General features: G+C 35.3%; 1 protein-coding gene across 1 annotated transcript in view; it reads right to left on the bottom strand.

The window, feature by feature from the left end:
• Positions 1–10,259, bottom strand: part of LOC106873778 (trans-1,2-dihydrobenzene-1,2-diol dehydrogenase) — a 21,673-nt gene that overhangs the window by 2,894 nt on the left and 8,520 nt on the right. The window contains exons 2-7 of the mRNA XM_052972254.1: positions 8,365–8,454; positions 7,608–7,719; positions 6,795–6,958; positions 4,665–4,914; positions 826–950; positions 406–556 (exon numbers count right to left, since the gene is read on the bottom strand). Of these exons, the coding sequence (XP_052828214.1) occupies positions 406–556; positions 826–950; positions 4,665–4,914; positions 6,795–6,958; positions 7,608–7,719; positions 8,365–8,454 (892 nt within the window). The remainder of the gene's footprint in view (positions 1–405; positions 557–825; positions 951–4,664; positions 4,915–6,794; positions 6,959–7,607; positions 7,720–8,364; positions 8,455–10,259) is intronic.

Raw genomic sequence — 10,259 nt, 5'->3', positions numbered from 1 at the left:
AAGATGACGCCATCCCGCTGGCTGGACGGGCAGGCCGCAGAAACAGGAAGAAAGAGCGAAAGAAAGTTGTGGTGAAAGAATACAGCAGGGTTCACTACTACACCCTGCCGGAGCTTCGTAGAGCTTTAGGCGTTTTCGCTCAATAAACACTCACAACGTCCGGTCTGGGATTCGAACCGCGATCCCACGACCGCGAGTCCGCTGCCCTAACCACTGGGCCATTGCGCCTCCACACACACACACACACATATATGCATTAGTTGTAGTAGTGTCAAACTTCATAGTAGTAGTAGTAGTAGTAGTAGTAGTAGTAGTAGTAGTAGTAGTAGTAGTAGTAGCCACCGCAATTATCCAGTTATATAATAGTACACTTTTAATAAAAGTAACGGAATTCATCAAACTTACCCTTCTCGAAACACTGGCGTACAGCTTCGGCCTCGTAAGCTAATCCAGCGCTATTGGGGTAATTATACACAGCATCAGATTTAGGGAGTGGAAATTCTCTTTCTTCTCCATTTATCTCGATTTTGGTAGTGCTCCAAAGTGGTGAATGTATCTGTTGAAACAGGAGCACACAATAAATACATCAAAGCAGTTTGCTTTAATTTCTTAACTATCAATGCTAATATATGTTGGAGTTCGTGCAATAAATTAATGAATAAATTCAATAGATGTTAGATTTATTACAATAGTTATAAGTCTTCCATAAACGACGCCTTATCTTTTGAATGTGAACAATGGCTACAATAGCAGTTAATTTTAATTCTAAATCAACTCGCCATAAATTTAATTTTAAAATTAATTTTAAAGGAAATGATTACTTACGTAAATTTTGCCTTGAGTTCCATAAATATGTGCATCACTTTTTCTTGTCACAGTCCTATCATAGGACAAAGAGGCTTTGGCTCCATCCTTATAAGTCAAAGTAAGATTGGCAGATTGGTCGACACCTTTTCCAAATGAAGCAATATCATTTCTTATATTTCGCTTTTACATAAATGCAATCATGACATACAAATCACCACATCTAACTGTATGACAAGGATGAATAGTATCATCTGTATTTTTTCCACATTTGCATGGTCTATCAATGCAACAGGCCTGTGTACATGCCCGTGTACATCTCAATCCTTTGTCATTCTAATTGTGATGCTAAACAGAATCAAGTTTGACTTACAGGCAGAAGGCGTGTATATTGGTGTACCATGAGATGAAGTAGGGTTTTAACGTTTGATGCATGGAGGAGAGGAATCTTCGCCAGAGAAGAAACATTTTTTTTCATTTCCTCTTATGATACCAATACACAACTCTTCTGTATTCATTTTTAATTTGATTTATGCCTACACATGGCATCACTAACAAAAACTCTGTGTTTAGTAATAAGTTATGAATATATATATCAGTTTTACACTCAACTGAAATATATACATATGTCAAACCGCTTCGTTGCACAGTATAAGCAATACCAGTTTTTATACTAGTAAACATAAACACAGAAATAGACACACATCACATACACATAGAATAGGCTTCTGTACAGTTTCAGTTAACCAAATTCACACATCGCTCAATTCAAAGCTATAGGCTATAGTTGAAGAGTCCCGTCTTAAGTGATATGCCTTGTAGTGGAACCGAATCCAGAACTAGGTGGCTGTAAAATAAATTTTTGAACCACACAGCCATATCTGAACTTAAGTATGTTCATTTATGCATAATAGGATATAACATGTTTTTATTAAACTCTTCCATTGGCTAAGAAACTTAACAATTAATTGTTCAATCAACCAGAAATTACATCTTATTTCTCTTTACCTACAACTGTCTTTCTCTCTCCCTCTTTTCCATTCTTCCTCACTCTATCACCTCACTCCTCTAATTTTGGTTCCCTTCTATTACTCCTTTTACTTTCACTGTTCTTCCTAATATGGGTCTCTTCTTTTCAAATAGTGTGAATTAAAAAAGAACAAGTAAAAGATAGATGGAAGAATCTTACCTCCTTATTCTTGAAGAGGTAAGATTTCTCTCTGGTGTTAGTGAACGAACGAACAGTAAAACCATGGATTAAATAGGACCCTTACACCTTTTCAGAGGCAAAATAACCTCTCCAGTGCCCCTGCTACGAAGAAATCCCACATTCACCCAGAACACTCTGCAAATAGTTGGTTTTGGAAGAGCATCCAGCAATAGAAACCATACCAGAAATGTAATATGCGAAAGGAGATAGTCTCAGACTTAAGAAAGCAGTTATGGAAAAGAGATGATGATGATGATGCGTTGTAGAATCAATACATATAATGCGCCACGATGGTACTACATCACATAAAGACAGCTGTGATCTTGGAGTTTTATCTTAAATGACAGAAATTCACTCATAATGCAAAGGCAAAACTTAGCACGTTATGTCGGGTCTAACAAAATGTCCACAAAATATAAGTTAACTGCTGAAAAAAAAAAGAAACAAACTAACAAAGAAAAGTAAAAAAAAAACCGCTGATGACATTGATAAATATAGTGTGCCCAGTCAGTATGGTGCTTCGCCTTACTATTCATATATAATGAGTTAATCGATCATGTCATCAGTTTTGAAGATTTCAGGCTGGCTTTCAAACGATTATTTTCTTGTGAATTAGCACTTGGTATGCATCCATATTTGACGTGCTATTCGGTTTTTCTCAACTTGCAAGCAGTGCTTAACAGGCAGAGATCTCTATTTAATTTTATTGACTGTAAGGTGTTATCCGTTTTTAATGTTAATATGCAACTGTTTAAAGGCGGCGAGCTGGCAGAAACGTTAGCACGTCGGGCGAAATGCCTAGCGGTATTTCGTCTGCCGTTACGTTCTGAGTTCAAATTCCGCCGAGGTCGACTTTGCCTTTCATCCTTTCGGGGTCGATAAATTAAGTACCAGTTACGTACTGGGGTCGTTATAATCGACTTGATCCCTTTGTCTATCCTTGTTTGTCCCCTCTATGTTTAGCCCCTTGTGGGCAATAAAGAAATAAGAAACATTAGCACGCCGGGCGAAATGCTTAGCGGTATTTCGTCTGCCGTTACGTTCTGAGTTCAAATTCCACCGAGGTCGGCCTTGCCTTTCGTTCTTTCGGGGTCGATAAATTAAGTACCAGTTGCGTACTGGGTCGATCTAATCAACTGGCCCCCTCCCCCAAAATTTCGGACCTTGTGCCGAGAGAAGAAAAGAATATACAACTACTCAGGATTTTCTTTTGTGACATCGCGACATAGTTTTCTTGGTTTGTTCTATGGAAAAGAAAGGCATGGAATGTAGAAATTCTGTACTGTAAAGGATTAAAAAATGATCTCACTCGTACAATCAGTGGTCATATTATACTTCCAAAGACGTGGTCTTGTTAATCACTGGATAAGAAATGTTGGGATAAGAAAACAAATCTGACACTATTCAGCGTTTCACATTTATTGCCAAACAGCAAGCAGTAAACCCAATATCTCTGTTTTTAATCAAACTAATGAAACATTAGTTGATGTAAATTTAATTTTCAAAAATGTTATTATTACACAAGTTAATATTCGAAAGTTGGTTTCAAAAAAGGAGTTATAAAGTCTATGATAAAAGACATTCCGTTGTACTTATAATGCTTTTTTTCTCTAGCTAACTATATATATATATATAGGACTACATTATAAGGTTTATTAATTAAGACAGCAAAGTGTGATTTGAAGAAGCTCTCATATTTAGTAGATTGAGCTAATAGTCCTTTTGTTGACTCCAAAAGTAATTTTTCTTAGTGGAAGCCGTCACCGCTTCTTCAACTACTTGCTTATTGAGAAGGAATTGTATTTGTTTGGCAAGGGATTTTATCTGTTATCGTATGTTGAAACCAATACATTTACATCATTGTAGGAAATTTACCGTCTGGTCAGAGACAATATATTCTCCACTTTATTTCACGGGCCGTGTCAGAATGTATAATGAATGTTTCTGATGCTATTGCAAATTTTTTTTTTAAAAGTTAAATATAACAGTATCTGCTGATTTAAAAGGCTCCTGTGATTCTACTACAATGCAATTCTTTTATTTAACATTCTCTAAAAATGTAGTAACTTTCAGAAGCTACCGATATTTTCCGTGTTATTTTAAGACTTGTTGTTGTGCTTCGTTTAATTATTAGAATGTATTTATTCTTCAATGAATAGCTCCTTTAAAGATAGTTGGAGTTCAGCATTGGAAACTTCACAGAGGAAAGTTTCTTGGAAATTACTTATATCTGCTATTGACTTGTCGAACTATGCAAACACTGACTTAATCTCCTTTTAATTATATTTCCACACTCACTAATGTGCGCTATGTTGGACGTGGGTTTTTCTAAGTCTCCCTCTCTGTCCTTCTCTTTTCCTTCTCTCTCTCTCCGCTTCCAAACACACGCGCGCGCAAGCTCTCTCTCTCTCTCTCTCTCTCTCTCTCTCTCTCTCTCTCTCTCTCTCTCTCTCTCTCTCTCTCTCGCCCTCACACACACACACACACACACACACACACACACACACACGAACACACACATAAACGTACAATTGTCAATAATTGAATAAGGGGACAGAATTATAGAGATCAGAACTACGCCAACAAAGTTATCAAAATCTTTATCGAAGGTATACAAGCAACATAAAATCTTTATTAATGATATACTTACTTATATCAGTAACCACACCAACAGCAGTAATTGTTTCAGGTTTCTGTTTAAATATGAAGTTTGCAAGCCATATTAAGTATATACCAATATCTATGAGACCGCTCCTGTCCAAGAAAGCATCAGACCCAGCATCATATGGAGGTATTTCATAAAACATAGTCGCATCTAAGTGGTGTATTTTTCCTATGGTTCCAGAGTCAATTATTTCTCTAAGAGCTTTGTAAGCTGGGAAGAAGTTGGACCACATACCCTGAAAGAAAAACATTTGTGACAAAAAAATAGAAAAGAAAGAATACTGATTTCAAGTTTTGGCACAAGGCCAGCAATTTCGGGGCAGGATATAAGTCGATTACATTGATTCTAGTACTCAACTTGAACTTATGTTATTGACCCCGGAATGATGAAAAGCAAAGTCAACCTCGGCAGAATTTGAACTTAGAACGTAAGGACGGACGAAATGCTGCTAGGCATTTCGACCGGCGTTGCTAACGATTCTGCTAGCTCGCTGCCTCATAACAAAGAAATAATTTCAAAACGAGAAATAAAAATGAAGAGACGGGAATGAAATAATGAAATAAAGTTAGGAAGAATGACATAGATATATATTTCAGGCAAAGGCGGCGAGCTGGCAGAATCATTAGAGCGCCGGGTGAAATGCTTAGCGGTATTTCGTCTGCCGTTACGTTCGAAGTTCAAATTCCGCCGAGGTCGACTTTGCCTTTCATCCTTTCGGGGTCGATAAATTAAGTACCACTTACGCACTGGGGTCGATGTAATCGACTTAATCCTTCTGTCTGTCCTTGTTTGTCCCCTCTATGTTTAGCCCCCTGAGGGCAATAAAGAAACAAGATATATATTTCAGTCACTTTCCTTTAGGTTATTCTGTGTCATAATATTCAATATTTTATCTTCCGTACCTTTGTACAAACTGTACAAACTTTCTTTCACTTATCAATGTTTTTTTTTTTCCAATAAAGTACTAAATATATCCTTCTAATTCAGTTCATAGCACGAAGAATAATTTCATTAATCCCTTTATTTATTATTTAAGATCCAATTCAGAGTATCACAACTCTACTAAGTCTGAAAACTGATCCTTTAAATATATTTTGTTTTCATTGTTCATATATTCATTCTTATTCTGTCTTGTGGAGTTCAGTTCTCTACTGCCATCCTCTCCGAACCGTTATTTGTAAAATACTAAGGACAATCTTCTAATATTGTCCCCGCTGCGTAAGGCGGCGAGTTGGCAGAATCGTTAATACGCCGGATAAAATATTTAATGGCTTTTCACCCTCCTTTACGTTCTGAGTTCAAATTTCGCCGAGGTCAACTTTGCCTTTCTTCCTTTCAGAGTCGATAAAATATGTATTAACTACGAATCAAGCCCTGGGGTCGATGCAATTGACTAGCCCCATACTCCAAATTTTGAGACCTTGTGCATATAGTGGGAAAGAATATTATCCACTCTGGGTAGTTATCTTTCATATCAGTTTCCACACAATTTCCGACTCTCTCTACAAACAAATCTTAGAACATACATCTCAATTTCTTTGATGAAGAGTTCAGCTCCAAACATCAGAATTTATTTCGCCACTCAATATGACAATATACCGACATACCAAATAAAGAGCCTCTATGTAAAGGGTTCTTAACCAAAAAATGCATTCTAGAGTTCCAAGGGAAGGGGATGAATTGGGACAGATATTGGCTTCACATGTTGGCACAAGGCCAGTAATATCATGGAGGGGGGGGGGGTCAAGTCAATTACATCGACTCCAGTAATCAACTGGTACTTATTTTATCGGCCCCAAAATGATGAAAGGTAAAGTCGGCATCGGTGGAATTTGAACTCAGAACGTAAGAAATGCTACTTTGCATGTTGACCGGTGTGCTAACGATTGTGCCAATGGACTAATACAAAGAATAACATCCGATAGATTACCTATCTTTTTACGAAACAGAAATAACATCTGATAATGAAGTCTTGATAACATCATCTCCGAAAAAAAAATGCAAGGTTTTCACGGCGGAACAGATTTTGACCAAGGATCATCTTGATTAGTGATGATGGGGAGTTAAACAATATTAGCATACCAAAATACTTTATTTCAATATTAAAAGACATACCTCCATGAAAAATAATTTCTTAGACTTTGCGAGTTCAATCATTTCTTCTGTCTGCTTAGTGTTATTAGCACAAGTTTGCTCACACAGAACAGGTTTACCATTGTTAAGCATGAGAATGGAAAGAGGATGATGGTAAAGATTGATTGTTGAAACGTACACCAGATCTGTGAGAGAGATGGAATAAAAAGAATAACTTTTAGCTAAATAATTTATTTATCTAATTCAAATGTAATAAATAGTAATAGCTGTTTCATTCGTTGACCAGGTCTGTACTGGGGATACATATGTACATGTCTTTGCTTGCAGAGCTCTGCAGAAATCGTGAGTTCTATTTTAGTGGTAAAAGTTTTATGAGTGAAACTTGTAGATGAAAACTGTATGGAAGCTCGAGATGTATATAGTGTGTGTATATGTAAATGAGTGTGTGTGTTCGTGAGAGAGAGAGAGAGTGGGAAAGAGCAATAGAGAGAGTGTATATGTGTTTACCTTCCTCGTTTCACAGGAAAATCATTGAAACTAAGACGTTAATGTTGATATTCCTTCTCAATAAAATCATTCGCAAGTCCTGTAATTTCATCTTTGTTTAAAAGGAAAAGATGTAGTCTTATAGAAAAATGAGAACATTTAAACTCAAGTAATGATATTTTGAGTACAAGCTTACATAAATTGAAGAAGTTTACTACGTAATTTTTATAAGGCAGATCCTCCATAGAAATATGTACATGAACTAATTTAAGTAAATAAACATTTAGAAAGTTTACAAAATAAAATACAAAATATATTATCAGATTTAGATTAAAATTATTTCCATACCTATGTTGGGATCTTTAGCAAATTCTTCATAGCTGTCATACACATTCGGTATCTTAAACTTCTCTGCAAATTTCTTAGCCTTCTCTAAAGATTTGGATACCACCGCAGTTATCTAAATAAAAACAGTAAAATAATTGTAATGTGAACTGCTTTTTGAGGGCTGCAGGAATCAATGGATTGTTGTTAATGTATAGAAATAAGGATTTATAAATCTATTGATATAATAAATCTATTGATATAATAATGGCACCAATAATTATAAAATACATAAGACACTCTATAAATAAATGGCAGACAGTGCTACAGCTCCGAACAAAAGACAGACATAAAGTGTTGGGATTTACATATAATAGAATGATAAAATAAAAAGTATACATGGTATACATTAGAAGAAGGGAAGTATACATAGTATATAACACTAGAAAAAAAAGTGATCGTGATGGAATCCACCTGATTCAAGAAGACCTCTAGGGATAATCAAGGAATCCCACCATCCAAGATCACCCTGAGTACCAAGTACGAGGGCCAACTCCAACTTCTTTCTTCCGACCTACATTATTACTTAAGTGAAGATTTTCCATTGATATTTATTATCTATGAAGTAGAAAATGAAGTATGTATTATTTTATGTTGTTTGATATATTGTATATAGATAGCGTGGATAAGTCGACAGACTTTCTGTTCTGACACTATTTGCCGATTCTTCATGCTATTCTAGAGCATACAGGTAGGTGTTGGTCACTTTTGATTTACGCACATTAATGCTCCATTTTCCTTCACGTACAATATGGGCTGATTCTCCTATATAGGTACAAGAGTTTTCACTGCTTCTGAATACAATTGATTTCTACTAAAGACACAAAGCCAAACTTCTTGTGGGAATGTACAGTCTATTATACTGACCCTAGTACTTAACCAGTATTTAATTTAGCGATAACGGAAAGATAAAATGCAAAATTGACTTTGGCAGGATTTTAAACTAGAACAAAGTAGTGTATATCTAAATAATAGAAGATATTATGTCTGATACTCTACTGATTTTCCTATTCAGGGCAACATATATCATTAATATGCCAAGCAGAATGGTGTTATTAGAGATAATGCATACAGAAACAAGTAAATACTTATGTTGGGACACATATGTACACAATAGATTCTTTGTGGGTAGTTATGCAAATCTCTCATACAAATTTATGAATAATATATTTTAATTAGCTGTTGAATGTGCAGATAATTCAGCACAACTGAACGTAAAGTTTTGTAATCTGCTTTCCAAATTATTTTAAAAGATTTTTTAAAAAGTTATTTTTAAGTATCCCAATGCTAGCAGTAAAACAAATTTGCCACCAAATACAGTATCGATTATCAATCTTATGAATTTATTGCTTCTTCTGAGAACAGTCAATTACATTTGTGTCTTCCGTGCAACCAAATTTTAAGCAATGAAGCTATGAAATCTTCACGTTAGAAGAATGCTTACCAGCACAAATCTTTAACATATCTTTTGCTGCTTAAATCCTCATTCGTAAAACCGAAAACATTGATCTTAGCATTTCAGAAAGAAACCATACAACAAAATGACAGCATGATTCAAAAATATTATATTACAGTACTTGCCTCGAAATCTGGTATCTCTTAAACTATAGGAAAAACACTATTCTGACTTATTACTGAAAAAATTCTTCCAATTGTAACGTATGAAAGTCTTTCATCATTATCAGGATACTATTTGTGAGTAATTACAAAATTACTTCGTACTCAGTATGTGGATGAAATGGCCAATGACGTCAAAGACACATTCATATACCCCAGTGAGTTTCAAGTTTCTATATAAAGAGGATGAGTCAAAGGATGTAGGCAATCAATGCCCGGGGATGATATACATTTAGGTTGTTCAATGAGAATCTTTAACCTTATGCAGAAAGCGAGAAACCGGGCCCATGAACCTTTAAAAGGGCGAGAAAAGAAAGGCTATGAGTACAGGACGTCACAAAACATAAACAATATGAAAATCGAGATACGAATTACGAAAACATGGAATACGAAATTTTTTATGCGAACAACGAAAGAAAAGAATGGAGTGTAAGACATGTAACATAAAGAACGACCCTTCATCAGTTCTCGGCTGTTTATCTACTCCACATTTCGAACAATTACGACAAGACGTGTCTTCAAGAAAACATTTGCTCCTGCGGATTGAAATAAAATTTGGGATTTGCGGAGGGTCAAAGTTGGTAACAAAAACAGAACATTGAGGGCTGCTAAGCCATAACGACGTAGTACACACACAAACATACACACACACACACACACACACACACACACACACACACACACACACACACACACACACACACACACACACACACACACATACATACATATGCATATATATTCATATGCATATATATACAAAAATATACATACATATATATATATATATACATACATATATATACACACACACACACACACATATATATATACACACATAAATATATATACATAAATATATATATACATATACATGTACATATATATGTATACATACATATACATACAAACACACACACACACATATATATATATATATATGCACATTTACAAGTATATGTATGCAAATAAATAAATAAATACATATATATATATATA

The sequence above is a fragment of the Octopus bimaculoides genome, chromosome 13 (assembly GCF_001194135.2).
Source record: "Octopus bimaculoides isolate UCB-OBI-ISO-001 chromosome 13, ASM119413v2, whole genome shotgun sequence".
NCBI lineage: Eukaryota > Metazoa > Mollusca > Cephalopoda > Octopoda > Octopodidae > Octopus > Octopus bimaculoides.
The sequence above is the reverse complement of the archived record's forward strand: the minus strand, read 5'-3'. Positions and strand labels throughout refer to the sequence as shown.